Source organism: Xiphophorus couchianus, chromosome 12 (assembly GCF_001444195.1).
Source record: "Xiphophorus couchianus chromosome 12, X_couchianus-1.0, whole genome shotgun sequence".
NCBI lineage: Eukaryota > Metazoa > Chordata > Actinopteri > Cyprinodontiformes > Poeciliidae > Xiphophorus > Xiphophorus couchianus.
In genome coordinates, this window is record NC_040239.1 from 16299129 (window position 1) to 16317229 (window position 18101).

Here is an 18101-nt window from a genome sequence, read left to right on the forward strand (position 1 = left end):
CCCAGGGGTTCAAAACTCTGTGTCCAGAAAAGTCTGACAAACAAGGGGCCACCCTTGTTTGCACAGCTCTGTAGCTGTCCCCCCTTGGTGAGACATGGTCCCTCTGGGACCCTGAGAGCAGCTGTGGACTGAGCTATATCTGAACCTGGACTCTGTTGTTTTAAAAAGCATTAAAGCTAGAGAACTACACTCTGCTTCAGCTATTTAATGCTATGTATAAATTCAAGATGTATGTTTTAAAATATGATGGTCACTTAGAATATGACAGGTACATTGTCAGGTTTATGTAACAAATATCTGATGTTTGTTCTTATGGAGCTCTGTTTCTCCTCTAGTGTACATAACAAAGAGTTTTTTCCATTTGTTTAGAAATAATACGTGTTGGTACATCGTTCTGTCCAATGGTGATACGGTCACAAGCTGCAGGCTGGCAGGAGCTCGGTTATTATAAAGACACTCGGTCACACGCTGATCCGAGCCAACAGTGACTTGGCAGGCTTTCCCTCCCGCTCATGTGCTTAATGTCGGTCTCTGTGGAAGGGCATGAAGACAGAGGGGAGATGGTGAAAGGCCAGTCTTTTGTGAAACAAGTGATTCATGGAAGACGAGCTTTATCAGTTCAGTAGTAAATGTCCAGAAATGTTTTAAAACCTACTTTAGAAGATCAGTCTGGCTTTTTAAAAGCTCAGTCCTTTATTACTTGGCATCTTTTCAGTCGTCTCATAACGCTTCATGATGCAGAGAAATACTGTGACCATGCGTGTTTTTACCAACATTTGTTTTCATTCAAATTTTGTTAAACTATTGAGTACTCATCTTTCCTTCATTGCCCCAATTTTAACTGATTCCCACCCTTCAACCTGAATTGACTCATGGATATTTATTTCTCAATATTTAACTCGTCCTTTCTCTCTGTTTTACTCAGATGGAGACAGAACCTGTCGTTGCCTCGGAGCTGATGTTTTCGGCCGGACCGTCCCTGATAGTTGCGCGTCAAGTCCCCGCCATCCCCAATGGCTCCAGTACTCAGACGAAACTTGTAGAGAGCTCTGGAAAACTGACGGCCGAAAAGCTCGCCGCCATCGAGGATGAGGAGCTCCTGGACAAGATGGTACATCACAAGTTTGAAATAAAACTCAAGTTGTTTTTTTTTTAAGTAAATGTTGCATGTTTAAAAAATCAATCTGCCCCATTTTTTGTTTATTTCATGAACTTCTTTGTTGTTCTCGTTTTTTTGTCTCTCTCAGCTCGATGAGTCCAAAGATTTCGAGGAGAGGAAGATGATCCGTGCCGCCATGAGAGATCTTCGCAAGAGAAAGAGAGGTAGCTGCATGTGGAGGTGTCTTTACTAGTAAAATCAACTGGTTCATTTTCTTTGTGTCTTTTCTGAATAAACAAAATCAGGGGCTGCCTTTACTGTAATAAAATGTTCATGTGCTTGTAGCATTTTTCAATTCCTAACATGTTAAAAAATGACTTTTCTGCCCCTAGAGGCCATGCTGGGATGTAGCCAGGAGGAAATGGGTATGACAGGTGGTCTGTAGTGCCCATTAATAAATGAGTTCTGCCTGGGTTTGCTTTTTGTTATCAGCCGCTACAGTTTTTAACTCAGAAGTAGTGGTTGATAAAATGCATGGAAGTGAATCTCTCCACTTGTGTTTTCAATGAGCACTTTACTTTTTAGTTTGTTTTTTTTTTAAGTTGCATCAGGCTTGTGGTTTTGCTGTTGAGTTCTCTGGTCTGTGAATGACATTTTCACTCAGTGACATGGAGCTTTAGAGCTTTACTGGGATTTTATGTATCTGATCAACACAAAGGAATGCATGATTGTGAAGTGGAAAGAAAATGATCTCTGGTTCAATGATTGTTTTTACGTTTCACCCCTTTTACTCTGATGCCCTTAAGTCAAATCCAGCTGACTTCAGAAGTCGCATGGTTACTAAGTAGAGTCCACCTGTGTGTAACTTGATGTTAATATAAATCCAGCTGTTCTGTGAAGGTATTTGTTAGAGAAAAAAACGGCATCATAACATGAAGACCAAGACTCAAGCCCCTCCTGAGAGGCCAAATAACAATTAAATCGAGAATCTTTGTCAAGACTTAAAAATCTGTGTTCACAGACAGTCTGCCCGAGGGAGAGCAATTTTGCGAGGAAGGATTAGGTGAAAGTTCCCATTTCTAGATGTTGAAGACTAATGAAGACTAAAAAAATTGAAGAATAATGCAAAAGACTTGCAGCAGTGCAGCAATAATTGCGTTGCTGCAAACGTAAGCATGCCGCACTTATTTGATTGTAATTGTGAAGAAAAGTGTCCTCCTGGTATCACTTCGGAGATACTATGAATTGATCAATCACATTAAAATGTATAAGAAACCTGTTTGTAAAGTGACTAAATGTGAAAAAATGGAAGAAGCATGATTGAAATCTGAACAACACTTAACGGTTCTCATAGACACCAATTTAGGTAAAAGCTGGGAAGGTATCAGTGCCGTGGATGCTGCTAAATTTAGAGCAGTCCTGTGCCGTGCTTTTTTTCACTTTGTTCTGGGCTGTTTGTGCAGGACATGTTATTTGACAACTGCTGAACCTCCCATCCGTGGGTGTTTGTGTGTTGGAGACATTTTAAAGCGCTGTGGAAAGACTTGTGAAAAATCTAGCTCTCAAATCAGGAAGCCTTGTTTTCATCCATCTCCTCCGCTGTCAAATGAGGTGCTGTCAGCTTGTTTAGGATTTCTTATCCTCCTTCACTTACCTCTCTCTTTCTTTTTTTTTCCACTGACATCATTTCTCCCTCGCCTGCTCCCTCACCAGACCAAAGAGAGAAGGAGCGTGACACTCGTCTGCAGGAGCTGCGACTGCAGAGAGACGAGAGGGGACAGAAAGGTCGTGCTGGACCCGGAGCTGGGGAGGTGGTGATGAGAAAGATGGAAAAGTCAGCCGATGGTTCAACCCTCAGCCAAGTGACTAAGACAAACCGTTTTGCTCAGTCTGGTAATTTTCTTTATTTTTCTTGAAACTTCCATCAAGCCTCTTTTTGTTCCAAAGTTGTAGAGTATAAAAAGATAAAATGTATTGAAAAACACACCAAGCATATAAATGATTCGCTTTCTTTTAGATGATGGGAGCAAATCAACACGCAGCACGGTTGTAGAGACCAGTTTTGTGCAGAAAACAGGCAGTAAGATGCTAGTTTTACACAGTGTTATGTACCTTTTTTGTTTTTTCCTTTTTATATTAAATTTGTTTGTGCTTTCAGGGGGAACAGTCCAGTCAAAATCATACAGCTTCACCTCGTCCTCATCCTCAAACACAAGCAAAAAAGTTGGCAGGTGGGTCTGGAGGCAGTGGTGCAGAAATAATTCAACCTTTCCACTTTCTAACACTTTTCCAAATCTCTGCTTCAGTGTTTTTGATCGCGAGGACGACACGTCGCCTCGAGGCGGCAGCGGCGGTTTGTCTGCCATCGATCGACGGCAGGCAGAGAGGCGCAAGGAGCTGATGAGGGCCCAGACGATGCCCAAGACGTCCGCCATGCAGACTCGGAAAGCCATGATAGAGAAGCTGGAGAAGGAGGGCGGAGGGTGAGCAGAAACTGAGAGGTGGAATGAGAAAGATCGAGGTCGGAGCGTGTGTATTTACTAAAGCAACTATGGCTTTTCTTTCAGCCCTGGAAACCAGGCAGTAGCCAAGATAAACAAGGTGCAGCGCTCCACCAGCTTTGGTGTACCAAACGCAAACACCATCAAGCAGATGCTGCTTGACTGGTGTCGTGCCAAGACGCGCTCCTATGAGGTGAGCAGGGCAGGAGCTAAACCGGGGCTGAGATTACGTTTTTTTTCTTCTTCTTCATGAAAGTCGTCTTACGTCTTACTGATAATCAGTTTGTCCTCTCCCTCAGCACGTGGACATCCAGAACTTTTCTTCCAGCTGGAGTAACGGTATGGCGTTTTGTGCCCTGGTGCACAATTTCTTCCCTGACGCCTTTGACTACGACTCCCTGAGCCCCAGCAACCGGAGGCAAAACTTCGAGGTGGCCTTCAGCGCCGCAGAGTGAGTAATCGGAACATTGTTGTATTTCTAACCAAAAAAAGATCCATTTAGATCTGGAGTGTTATTATACAGCGCAGTAAAAAATAATTTGCCTCTTGACACGTTTTTTTTTTTTTTTGTCACACTTAAGTGTTTCAGATCATCAAACTAATTTCAATTCTAAACAAAGCTTTCCAAACTACCTGTCCTGCTGCACAACACATTTGTGATTAAGGTCACAAATCGATGTCTGGGCTTTCTTCTTTAGGATCTTCTGACTATTGTGTAACCTCCACCATATCTGTCAGAAATATCTTGCTTTTTTTATTTTACAGTAAGTGTAGTGAGACAAGCGGCACTTTTTTGTGCTGGCGTTGTACGGATATCGGTGCTCTTTTGGTTAGTGGTTTTCACCGTGGAAATCAAGAACACGGACCTTAACTGAGGAAGATGATGCCTGAAGTTTTTTTAAATGCTGTTCTGGGCTCGTTAGTGACCTCATTAATGAGTCGTTGACCCACCTTTGGAGAAATTTTAGTCAGTTGTCCACTTCTGTAAAGGTTCCCCACCTCTCCATGTTTTTTTTTTTTCTCATTTTGTGGATAACGGCTCTTTCTGTGCTTTACTGGAGTCCCAAGTCTTGGAAATGGCTTGGCAACCTCGCACAGACTGATAGATGTCAATAACTTTTTCCCACCTTTTTTTGAATTTCTTTAGATTGAGTGATGAAGTGTTGCTTAATAAATAATTAATTTATAACACTGACCCAAGGACTGATCCCTAGGGAATACCTTTTCCATAACAGCTACACATCACTAATAGAGAAACCTTTTATGCAGCTGTTTATGCAGAATTTGTTTTTTTCCGATAGTGAAAGTGTAAAAATAACATAAGGAGTCAGCTGAAGGAGTTATTGCTCAGGAACCCAGTCCAGCATAAACAGCAGAGCTCCCTCAGATATATTCCCTTTCTTTTCATTTAGCAGATCCTTCCATCCCACTCTTTCTGTGAACTTAACTCTTCAAGCCACATGCCACCATCTACTACAGTCTAAATATGTTAACCATCTCTCCCAGGTATATAAAGCGTCTATCGAGGCTGAGTAAACCTCTTGTTCTGCATTAACTCTGCCTCCAAACGTCCCTTCAAGGGAACAGCGGCTCTGACTATGGTTTGAAAAAAATCCTCCACCTCCCATCTGAGCCTTGTCCTTCATATTTCTCTCGTCTTTTTCTCCCCTCGTCTGTTTTGCATCTCAATATGACTTTTTTTGACCCACCCACCTGTTCTGTTTGTGTGTGTGCTCTCACAAGTCGCAGGTAGAATAATGTCCGTACTGTCATCAGCCTCAGTGGCTCATCTTTTACACTTTGTGCTGCATCCTCACTCGTATCTCCAGTCACAGAAGATCCACGCAACACACTCCCCGAATGTACATCTGCACAAGTGTGTTTATAGTCACTCCATAGCTGAATGTTTTTATTCTATTATTTTGTTAAATCATTGTTTTTTCCTGTGTTTTGTTGTAATATTCAAGTCTAAAGTAGGCATGGGCCTTTATGAGATTCTCACAGAGTGATGACATCGACCAAAAATACAGTGTCATCCTATCCCACTATTTATACAACTGATAAACAAAATCTATAAAATGATTAAATCATTTTATTGTTCATTTACTGATAACTTATTTAAACATTTAACACATTCATTTTTAATTAAATTAAAGCTGATGGTTTGATCAGAAATATAGTATATTTTTATTTAAAAGAATTTTGGTTTTAAAGTAATTATTGTATGAAATAATACGTTTATTTAAAAAAAATAGTGAGAATGATTTCTACTGCTGCCAAGAAGCAGCTGGTCACGCCAACATTGTCTCTATTGTCATTAATGCCCCTAAACTGTTCAGAACGATATGATGAAAACGTTTTTAAGCTTTGAAAACGTAACTCTGTGTGCCTCCTTAGCCGTTCTCAGCCCATGCCTCATTAAAAGTTAACCACAGAAAAAAACAACCCTCTTAAAGGCTGAATGGGCATCAGCTGATGCTCATTTGACACTGTGTTTTGTCCTGTGTGTGTACGCCACATGTTGGACGTTGCAAAGTTCATGAAGCATGTTGACTCATGGATGTATTTATCAACACTGAATGTAATGTTTATTTTTGTGTTCTTTTTTTTTTTGTCTCTTCGTTCTTTCACTGAATCCTTTATTTTTTGGCTGCTCACTGCTCTGTTTGTTTTTTCCTCCCTTCCCCTGTTTTCTCTCTGCATCTGTCCTTCATCCTCTGCATTTCCTGTCCTCCGCTTCCCCTGTGTTCGTCCTCTCCTCTGACAACCCTCACCTTCGGGCGCGGGCGCAGGAAACTAGTGGACTGCCCCCAGCTGTTGGATGTGGACGACATGGTGAAGATGCGCGAGCCGGATTGGAAGTGTGTGTACACGTACCTGCAGGAGTTCTACAGGGGCCTGGTGACGAAGGGCCTGGTTAAAACCAAAAATTCCTCCTAGAGTTGCTCCTCAACTAAAACTAAACCTATGGTGAGACGGGGGACGAGCTTCTAAGGGGGCCTGGTTTTGGTTCTGACTTTTAGTGGTTTGCAAATTATTCATATCCCTTGAATTTTTTCACGCTTTGCCACATAACGACGACAAACTTCAGCATATGATAACCAACACAAGAGCGTATAACTGCGAGATCTTTACAAAACTCTCCATTTGTGTTTGCATTTGTTTTCAGTCCTTTTTACTCTGATACCCCTAAATGAAATCCAGCATTAACAAAATGGATGCAGTTATCGAAGTCCGCAAGAGGCCACCTGTGATGATTTCAACTATATAGAATTTAAATCAACACATTATAGAAAGAACTGTTTTTTTATAGGTGATATTTTGATAGAAACACAGGAGGCATTGTGGTGTTAGCATCGTTCTGTGAGATTAACTGTATTTAGTAGGGACAACTATAGAGAATATAAAAACACGGATTCTTCTTTTACATTTAAAAATGATCTGTAGAAAAATACAATTATTTTGCAGTTAGATTTTTGTTTTGAACTTACTCAGTCTACAAGATTGAGTGGTCACTAAGACCATCATACTGCCAACATTAAAAGACTTGTGGCTGTAATTTCAGTGAAATCAAATTACATTTAATCAGTTTTCCTCCATTTAACAACGATTCTACATTTTCTCTGTGTATACCGGTAAATCCCAACACAGTGAATTGTAGTTTGTGGTTGTAACATAATGTGGAAAACTTCAAGGGATGCAAAAAAATGACCAGTGTAGGGCAAAAACTATGAATAGATAAACATTAATGTCTGCTTTTTACATTTGGTCTGTCATGCTAATATAAAGTTTCTGTGGTCTACGGCACCAAACATGGTATATGTGAATGTGTGCATCTCTGCGCTCTGTGTCTTCGGCCGGCAGAGAGCCAGGGCCGACTGCAGCACTTTAAAAGGAGTTGCTGTATTGCTGTCCAAGTTGAGAAACAAAGCAGAGAAGAGAACCGCTTTGTTGTCCCGCTCCTCATCTGATCGAGTTTAAGATTACAAGTGTTTATCCTATTCGCTTATAAAGCCTTTTAAAGATACTTTAACTTGAAACACACAGCAATGTGTCTGTAGATCCTTAAATAAGAAAACTTTCCTCGCGGTGACGTTTCTTCTCTCTTGAGAGACATTTGTTGTTTATGTTTCCAATATTCTTTACTTTCTGCTGTGACATGTCTAAAGGTTTGCGGAGTCAAACGCCACCTTGTGGCCATTTTCTGCAAACACTCATCATGAAAGGCCTTACTAAATATTACTTATTGAGAACTTTTAAAGTGTTGCACTTAATAACAAATAGTTTAGGTGGTTATAAGAAATACTTAATAATAAACAGGGTTTTTATACTTTTTTCATTTTAAAAAAATGTCTGGGGTTGAATTTCTAGATGTTTCCAGCTGTTTTTATAACGTTCTGGACATTTTAGTACGAAACAATGACCCAGTTTGGTTAGAGCATCTCAGCCCCTGAACTTTGCTTTTGTTTCAGTACAGTAGCATCTGTATCAACTTATATCAGTTTTGTTTTTAGAATATATCACCTTAGATTTATAAAATCTGTACTAGATTTTCCTACACCAAATACAGATTCTTTAGCCATTTTTCTGCTTTATATTAGTTGCAAACTGGAGGCAGTACGAGAATAATGATTGAAATAAAAAGTAAATGCTTAATATACATGTATATATGCTTCCCTGATTAAATCAGTAAGATTCTGTAGATCAATTTCACTTTTTGAAATGAGAATGACTGAAATACATTAAATCTTAATTTATTTAGATGTACCTGTTCATATCCAAACTTGGAAAATAATAAAATCCCAAACTTTTCAGGATCTTCTTCAAGCCTGTGTAGGAACCGTTATGCAATAATCATGACGTAACATGTAGTTTAGGAAACGGGTCCCCCGTCCTCGACTTTGTCGTCTGACGTCCAGCCTTGTCCTGACCCGTCTGTCTCTTTCAGGACCTACGCCAACTGCATGCCTTTGCTAGAAGTGGAGGACATGATGATCATGGGTAACAAACCGGACTCCAAATGCGTCTTCACCTACGTGCAGTCTCTGGTGAACCACCTTCGCAGATACGAGATGTCCATGGGCCGCCCCTGCGACCTCTGACCTGTGGCCAGCGGTCCTTCACATCCCTGATGAACACGTCGGGGATTTTCTGTGTGTTAGTGCCGTTTTGCTTCTAACATGTGTTGGCGATGCTTCATTGTTCCTTCTTAAAACAATCTTTGCTGACACGAAGTCTACCTCTTTAACAGAGAGAGGATGCCTACATGTTAAAAATCTTTCAAGGTTTTTAATTTTATTTTCTGTTCAAACTGAGCTCACTGCAGATTTCAGCTGTCATTTCGCTGGCGTTAACACTCTCACACCCCCACAAAAAAGAATTGTTTATATGATATCTCCTCTTTTAATATAACTATACCCATATTTTTTTCCGCTGTAATTTTTTCTGCCGTTCTGCTGGTAAATCCATTGAAACAGCAATATCGTTTTCTTTCTGTCCTGATACTTTTTTTCTCCCCCATTTCTAACCAAACTCTGGTTGCTTTAATTATTTTTTTTATTTTTTTTTTTAGCTGATAAGCATAATGAGTTTTAATTAACAAGTACAGAAGTGTTCATTTTTGCTTATTTAAATGAATTAATCGTTGTCAGAGGAATCCTGTGCTAAAAAAGAAAAAAACTTTCCTGCACAGAGCTGCTGATAAAGTTGTCGTTCTGAAATCATTAAAATGGGGAAGTTGGAGCCTGATGTCTTGCAGCTGACTGAAATAATTTCTGACGGCTCGCTGATGGCGTATTTAAAGAAAAACGACCACACTGTCGATGACGACGTCCTGCTCAAGTCTGTCAATTAGTTTATTTATGCTCAAACTGGTTTTAATGCCAGTGTTTTAGTTTGTGCTTGAAGCCATTAGGCAGTTATCTTAAGTATTTTAATAAGCTGAAGTTCTTATTTTTTTCTGTAATGACCTGGGCTTGCTTCTCTGCCCAGCATGGACACTAATGCTGAAAACTTTACATAAAGGTAAGAGAAGATTTGTATTGAGGATTTTTATTCTAAGGTTCTTTTAAAAGAAAATTATGAAAACTTGTTTCCAAGCTTGTTTTTTGGTGAAAAAAAAAAACTCCACAAAACAGTGAGCATTGAGTGGGTTTGTGTATATAAGTGAATGCTTACACACATTGTATAATTTCATGTTTTCTGTGCACTGCAGTAAAATGTAAATAACCAATTAAACCAATTTGAGAAATGAAGTCTGTATGAAGGTGGTAATTGCTTTATCTTTTTCACTGTTTCAGCCAACTTCACTGAAATTCCCAGTTGATATCTCAGCTCTATATGTACCCGGAGAAATATGGAAAAGTATTTTTAGTCCTAATTCTTTGTCTTTTAGTCCCAAACTTCCATCATCAGTTCTTTTCCATAGATTTTTTTTCTCCTAGATACCACATTAAAAGTAATTTAAACCATTGCAGGTATGTGCTGTTTTTTGGCAGTCTAATAAATAAAATCCCAACAAAATGCATCCAAGCTTGTGATGTGACGGTACTATCAAGCCTGTCAGAAATGTGGACTGACTTAAACTCAGAAGGACTGAATTTGACCTGAAGAATGGGTTGAAACTTTTACACAAATCATTAAAGGCAATTTTTATTTTATTTTATTTCATTCACAACTTTTCCACTTGAGTCTTTACGTGCGTCCACCAAGCCCACCAAGAACAAGCAGCATCAGCCTCAGGCCCGTCAGACGACTTTTCACCTGAGGCTTCATTCAGGTTCACAGCAGGGAGGAGGAAGCACGAAATTACTCAAATGAGATGGAAATTCAGGGGATAGTGAAGAGATGATTGAACATGAAACACTTCCAGTACAAAACTACATTTATAGTTATGTTCTAAAACAACAAAAAAGAAAGAAACGAGGGATAGAAAAAAAAAATGTCTCAACTAGAAAGCCTGTGTGGTTGTTTCCCTTGTTCTTTCCCCAAGAGTGAACTACGATAATCTGCTGGTTGTGGAGCGGTCCGGAGGGACCGTTTCTACTTTTGCCAATTCTTGACGGTTATAGGTCGGTGTGCTTGACCTCTGGATTAGACTCTGAGGAGGCGTTCTCTGTGTCTACAGTGGACATAGATGATTTGAGCGGGCGGTCGTCTTTGAACGGGCTGTCTTTGGCGGGAGCGAAACGTAACTCCTCCGGCACCTCGTCTTCTGGTTGAGCTTTCTTGTAGAAACCCAGTTTCTCCAGCAGCTCGTTAATCTCAGAGCGGGTCATGTCAGACAGAGCTATCCGCTGTGATGAGAACACATTGGTTAAATGATTATTTGACATCCAGACATAATACTCTGTCAAGCACCAACATGTTGTCTTATGAAAAACAAATTAGGACACCGAATCAAACAATATAAATAGACAAAAACTGAAGAAAAGAATACCACTATTCAGCTTTTTAATAGAGGTTTGCCCTGTTTCCTGATCGATGTCAGTGAAGATCAAAGCATCTTCTGATTTCTTTTCTTTTCGTTTTTTTTGGGGGGGTTTTTTGCAGCTCGTGAGTCTGATTATTAAACTGCCAACATGCAAATGTGGCCGGCCAAACAAGTTCATTCTGAAAGCAGACCACAAGATGCAAATCCTCCACAAATTACAGGACCTGCAGCAGGCAGCTGGTACGGCTGATATGAAGGAACATTTTTGTACAATCAAAAAGACATTGCGCAAGTTTAACCTTCATGGAAGGTGTTCGAAAAGTAATTGTTTTCTCTCTGAGAAACACATGTAGGCCCGGATTATAGATTCTCAGAAAAAAAACCAGAGGAAAAAACAGGAATTCTCATTTACCTGAATTATCTGGACGCAAGAAAAAGAGGACATGTTTGACGATAACTCATTCAGATGCTGCCAGGCGACTTAAAACTGGCTGCTCATGCAAGAAATACACAAACATCCATCCAGACCAGCATCAGGGATTGATTGGTGGATTACTACCAGAACACTGAAGTTATTTCAACCAAGCAGTAGCAGAAAGAAGCGTGTCCTAACTTTTGCCCTCAGCTAGGAAATACATTTGGTTTTTTTAAGTAAAACAAAGTTAGTCTTTCTTTTCTGTGCAAATAGTTGATTTTTCCAGTACAAAAACAGATTAGACAGATATGTGAACACTTATTGGTTAGAAAACTGAATATTTAAGTGTCCTATTTTTTTCCACAACTGTATATTAGGGCAGTACATTTGATATTTTATTAAATATTGTATTATTCAGCCTCAACAGGGGCAGTCTCTTACTCCTAACACAGTAACACATTTTTCATCATGTTGTCTAATCTCTTTAAATCTGCAGCCGGCATTTGAAGCATTCAGTTCAGTTTTAACCAAATGTGACACAGTGAGGAAGCTCCTGTAAACATCCTGAGGAAGTGTTCAACAAGCAAGTGGGAACTGTAGCTCGATCTGAAGAGCCACGTTTTACCCGGAGGAGCTGGTTCAGACCAAAATAGAACTATTATCCTGACTCCAGATTAATGCTTCATTTGCTCCAATTTCTGCTTAATGAGAATATTGGCTGCAACATTCAGCTGAGGCTGAGCGCATCTTACAACCTCATTCAGACCTTAAACTTTCACTAATGTGAGGAAGAGAGTGAATAGATTTCAATAAGGTTATATCCTTTTCCGACATATCAAACTCACATCTGGTCTTCTCTCGAACAGGAGCTACACTGAGATGCACAGGTGCATCACAAAAAAAGAACAGAAATAACACTGATGTCTTTCTTTTTTTTATTTGTTTTATACAATTATGATTTATAGCTGATGCTAAGCAAAATTTCAATTTATTATAATACTGCACACAAAAAACAATTCTAAACTAAATACTGTAAAGAAAAGACCTTTAGAAATCTAATTTTGTCACATTTCAGATCTTCAGAATGTGGGTGATAATGGAAAATAAGATGTTTTGCCACACTCACTAATCAGTAGAGTCCAGGATATTTCAACCCAATCTTTTCAGATAAGACTCTTTGTTTTTGGTTTAATCCAGATCTCTGTCCTTGCCTGGTGCCTTTATTGTGACTATGCCTGATAATCCCTGTGTTAATATTTTCTCTAGCTTAACTGCTCTCATAGATAAATGGCAACCCCCTGGATAATGCATGCTAAATAAGAACCACATGAAATTTCCATTAGATGTCAGGCTGCACATCTGGGCACTGTTTCAGCTCTGACAGATGGCTCAGCTATGAACAATCACAAATTATATGGGATTGAGATCCGGTCTCTGACTAGGCCAATCCAGAACATCCACCTTCTTGTCTTCAAACCATTTCTGTGTGGATTCACCTGGATGCTTGGAATCGCCATCTTTCCGGAAACAAATGTTCTCTGAAGCCGTAGTTCTCTTGCAGATGAAAACAAATTGTCCCCTGGGATTTCCCTTTAATTCATTTTACCTTCTACCTTTACAAGCCTTCCCTAACCTGTTGCACATTAGCAACAGGTCAGCATAATGCTGCCACCACGGTGCTTCACGGTGGGGATGGTGTGCTTGTGGTGATGTTCAGTGTTTGGTGTCTTGTCTGATGTGAAAGGCTCCATTTTGAACAAAGAACTTTCTTCCACTTCACCATAGAGTTTTGGCAAACTCTTATTGAACCTTGATATGGGTTTTCTTCTCCACTGGCTTTCTCAATGCCACTCTCACATAAAGCTTTGACTGAGCTACTGTTGTTTTCTGCAGAATCTGTCAACATTTTCTCTGATTTGCTTCAAGCATGCTATAATTGTAGCCAGGAATAGTAATTAATCACCACACAGGTGTATTTATACTGCAATCACTTGAGACACACTCACTATCCTCAGGTGCTCTCCGTTCCACTCATTATTGCACCAATTGGCTGGACCTCTATCGAATTAGGTCAGCCACTTTAAAAGAAAGTGAATAGTTATGCAATCTGTTATTTTATGCTGTATAATTTTATTCCATCTGATGATTTGTGTCAAATCTTTTTCACTGGTCTATAACTGAGCCATATTCTGCCTTCAAGCCCTAAAAACAATTATATAGTATCTATTTTTTACATTGCAAAAACTTGCCATTTTAGAAGTTTATAGTTAGAACCACTGTAACTGCTTGAATACACAATTTTCTATCATTAGTAATTATTAAAAATGTATGACACTTTATTAAAAAATACTTCAAACCCATTTGTTAAAAACACAATCTGAGTATGGTATCATGTACATAAATTCAAAAATGTAATACCAACACTATCCCAGTGCTCCCCGATCTGGGGCAATATAACATTTGAACCAGTAGGAAATACACGGGTTTTAAAACATGGTATGCTAAAGGTTTATGCAAAATTTCAGATTTATTTGATAAAGGGATTATGATGAGTTTTGATGATTTGAAACAGAAATTTGACATTCCAACTAAACAGTGTTTTTAACGTTTATGCAAATCAGAAGTTTTGTTTTGGGTACTCAAAAGTCTCTAACATTACCTACTCTTACTTCTACAGAAGAACTGGCAACAAATTACCATTTGAGGAAGGGTCTAAAAATATCCCGCTTTTATAGCATCACCAAAGACAGAATCCCAGACATCCTGAGAACACAAAAGACTGGCCTGGTGTGAAGACTTGAAATGTAGTATATCAGTAGAGGAATAGCAGAGGGCCTGTCTGAAGCCACAGACACAATCTATTAATACTCAATTTAAGTTAATCCAATACAAATGGTTGATGAGAACATGTGTTACTCCAACATTACTAAATAAATTTAATTCCAACATTCCAGATACATGTGCTAAATGTGGAGATAAAGGCAATTTAATTCACTGCCTTTGGGAATGTCCTGAGATTCAGAATTTTTGGAAGGAGGTTTTGGATAAAATTTCACTTATCGTCGGTACTAAACTCAATCCCTGTCCTGGTTGTGTATCTTAGAAATTTTTCCCACTCAAACTCATATAAGCAAGGGTGACCAAAAGTCCATAATTTACTGTTTGGTGCAGGCTAAATATAGTATAGCCAGGTCCCGGAAATCTATAACCAGACCCCAATTAAAAACCTGGATGTCTATATTATCAAGCTCTCTCGCCTTGGAGAAACTCACCTTTACGATTAAGGGTAAATATTGTGTGTTCAAAAAGATATGGAAAAAGTTTTTGCTATTATTGGAAAATATAAATACCCATAATGATGATTGACTGAATGTACTCTAGCTAATTTTGCTTATGTTTTTATTGTTATAGTGGCTGTAAGTCTGTTATCTTCATGTTAATTCCAAATGTTCTCACTTGCTAGAAAAAATGTACGAAACTGAACCACTGATGTCTGGATGCCTAGATCCAGGGCGAACGATGCCATCACCTCATACCTTGTGGACTGTGATTAAATCTCTTGGACTAAATCTCAAATTACACCCCTGAGATAACAAACTTAAAGGACTCTGTCTCACTGCAATCAACTTATGTTTGTCACCTTGAATGTTTAAGTTGTTCAAGTGTTTTCTTTTGGTTTTGTTTGATGTTTTGTGCATTTGCGAGTTACTTGTCTGTGTGTCTCTTTTGAAATATAAAAGACAATAAACACATTTTTCAAAAAAAAAAAAAAAAAAGTATGACACTTACATCTAGTTCTTCATAGTAGTGGTTCAGGAGGACAAGCTCAGGATCAGCCCCAGGAATGTGCTTCATCACCAGGTTATGGCTGTGGTGGGATCAGTCAAGGCTTTTTAGACTTAAAACAATGAGTATGCTTTCAGTGTTCAAGCTGAGTGAAAGGATACTAAAGAGGAATATCCTGCATCACAAAGGCTTTGACCTGCAGACAGAGGGGAGAATTAATGTGTGTGTGTGTGTGTGTGTGTGTGTGTGTGTATTATTCTAAAACAGATTTATTGGGATTATCTGAAACTCAGGTCATAAAATGTGAACCATTTCTCACAGAAGATTTTTAAGTAGTAATCTATTTTCTACTGCCTCTAGCTGTATAGTATTGCAACAACAAAACTTACCTCTCTGAGTCTATTCAGTTGTCATCCACCACATGTCTGCAAAGAGACAAAATTAGATTGGAGGAAAAACTCACAAACAGAACTTGTGTTAAGCAAGTGAGACATGTTGGTCCTTAACAATGAAAACTTGTAGCTCAAATATGTGTCACTACATATTTTACTTTTTTTCCAAAATCTGGAAGGAGAAAAAAACACCTTGATAGACCTTCTCTGCCAGCAGGGTTTGGAATCGGTGCAGATTTACCTTTTGTTCAGCACTCAGACTCAGTGAGGCCCCGGGGAGGTTGTCTGGCCTATTTTTGTTGGAGATCTGAGCCAAAGGTATGAGGTCAAATGTGACCAAGACAACAACAGCATCAGATCATGTCTTTTGTCTCTGAAGCTGGCAGGCTGGTGATAAAGTAACATCCTGGGGTGAAAATACTTTACTTTCATAAGCTTTTGTTCATCAGATGCCATTATGTAGCCTGAGAACCCTCTCACACTCCGGCAACAACCGGAAAGTCAAACTGTTTCACATTTTACATTCATTTGCAGCGATTAAATATGAAACATTGCCTCTGTTCCTAATTTCACCACAATATGAACAGATAATTATCCGATTTCCTGCAAGTACTCATCTAAACAACACTCTGACGCATGCGCTTTGAAAAACACAAAGAAGAGATCATCCATCCCCACGTAACAAAACCGATTCATGATACCCGCTCTATGTTTCCAGTCGCTATTAAACAACTGCTTTATGCTGCTTCCCCCCTCTGTGCAGAAGGCTTGCTGTACCTCCACCCTGGCTTTGGCCAGCCCGTCCAGCTTCTGTAGATCCACATCGTAGCCCGAGGCACAGTGAAGGAAGGAGGCCAGCACGATCAGCCACATTCTTCTTCTCCCGGGACAGGCCGCCGTGAGCAGCAGCGGGTTCCTCTGTCTGACCGGTGGCTACCTGCGGAGGTTTGAATACCACTGAGCCCAGGAGGAGGAGAAGCGATGACGAGCAGCTGTGTCACTACCGGACTTCTTGCCACGTCAAATATTTCTCCCAGAACAGAGAGGGAGGCGTGGAGAGGACTCTCATTGGCTACATGAGGCGTCTATACCAGGATATATCAGTCCAATTCTTTACTAATGCAGGATATCAATAATCTAAAAAAAAACCCAGAAAACATAAAAAAACAAGATGGAGATTTAATATGGCAGAATATGCAATGAAATATTATATTATTACAAATCTTTAAGTTTTTATAGCATGGTGATTACGCGTTAATATACACAAGCAAGTATAACGTAACAAACAAACAAAATCCACACATTTTATTATTATACGTCTTTCTTTTCATAACATGCTTTGACTCTTGATTTATCTGTTTGTTTGTTTGTTTTTTTGTACCCCTTCAGGGGGTCTTTTTTGTGGGCTCTAGTGTCCCTTATATGATAGTAGGCTGACAGGAAACGGGGAAGGAGAGGGGGGAAGACATGCGGCAAATGTCGTCGGGTCCGGGAGTCGAACGATTTATCTGTTTTAAAGAAAGACGTTATAATAGAAAAGACGCGTGCAGGCCACCACATGGCGTTTCACTTTAACTGTAATCAATAACTTAATCAACAACTCAATTGTTGTGAATGAACCCATTAGAATTACAACCTCATTTCATCGGCATCTGAACTTTCTGAAAACGCTTAAAGCTATTGTATGATTGTATATAAATCTGAAGAAAGTAAAAAAAAAAATGCTGCTCGTTTATTCATGTTATTCATTTATTTCAAACTGTTTTTTAAATAAATAAATAAAAAACAAGTTATCAGTGGGACAACAGAAAACGTGCATACAAGCAAGAATGAAATTGTTTTGGTTTGGCTTTATTTATTTGGCTTGGACCTAGTGTAATAAAAGAATAAACAAAGTTATACAAACAAAATAAATGTAAAAGAAAGGCTAACAAAACAAAAGAAGAAACAGTAGCAAAGTACATTTACAAGTTCAAAGGAGTGGTTAGAACTTATTTTTATACCCTACATCTGTAGCATCATCCAGTAAATTGCTATTAATGTTAAATAATTAACTTGCCACTACTATCCTGTTTGAAAAGAAGTAGGAAGAAATGAATGGTTGCTTAATCCTACCCCTTATCTCACTATTCTGGTATTTAGTTAAAACATGTAATTTCGCTTAGTCTAATTTAATGTCAGACAATGAGAAAAAAAAATACATTGACTGTGACAGGAAACAGATGTTCTGCGCATGGTAAATTAATGTAATACATTGTGCCCTATGTTGTTAGCCATAAATACATTACGTACAATGCAAAAAAAAATCTCTAAACATGGATGACATGAAGGAGATCTATATTAGTTGACCTGCTGTGGGCGCTGGAAATCATCAAATCCTCTTTTTTATCTACAGCTGTAGTTTACATAAAGTAATTTTTTAAATATTTGTTTGTAAATAATAACAGATTTGGAACATTCAATCAAATCAATCAAT

The 18101-nt window shown here is 39.0% G+C and overlaps 2 protein-coding genes across 8 annotated transcripts in view; one reads left to right on the forward strand and one right to left on the reverse strand.

Moving 5' to 3' along the window:
- The window catches only part of smtnb (smoothelin b), a 54797-nt gene extending 44943 nt beyond the window's left edge, over nt 1-9854 (forward strand). For 3 of the 7 annotated variants that reach the window (XM_028032843.1, XM_028032847.1, XM_028032848.1), the window contains 10 exons: nt 926-1111; nt 1248-1323; nt 1492-1533; nt 2813-2992; nt 3117-3179; nt 3258-3330; nt 3406-3582; nt 3667-3793; nt 3900-4051; nt 8549-9854. In XM_028032843.1, the coding sequence (XP_027888644.1) occupies nt 926-1111; nt 1248-1323; nt 1492-1533; nt 2813-2992; nt 3117-3179; nt 3258-3330; nt 3406-3582; nt 3667-3793; nt 3900-4051; nt 8549-8702 (1230 nt within the window). In that variant the 3' untranslated portion in view covers nt 8703-9854. Of the gene's footprint in view, nt 1-925; nt 1112-1247; nt 1324-1491; nt 1534-2812; nt 2993-3116; nt 3180-3257; nt 3331-3405; nt 3583-3666; nt 3794-3899; nt 4052-6392; nt 6571-8548 lie in introns of all 7 variants that reach the window. The other 4 variants (XM_028032844.1, XM_028032845.1, XM_028032849.1 and 1 more) reach the window with 4 other exon arrangements.
- A 375-nt stretch (nt 9855-10229) lies between these two features.
- selenom (selenoprotein M) lies at nt 10230-16649 on the reverse strand. Its single transcript, XM_028032853.1, has 5 exons — nt 16403-16649; nt 15623-15658; nt 15395-15429; nt 15237-15315; nt 10230-10895 (listed from the first exon to the last, which is right to left on the reverse strand). The coding sequence occupies exons 1-5, from the start codon at nt 16496-16498 to the stop codon at nt 10665-10667; spliced, it is 477 nt and encodes a 158-aa protein (XP_027888654.1). The 5' UTR covers nt 16499-16649; the 3' UTR covers nt 10230-10664.
- Nucleotides 16650-18101: the final 1452 nt, after the last annotated feature.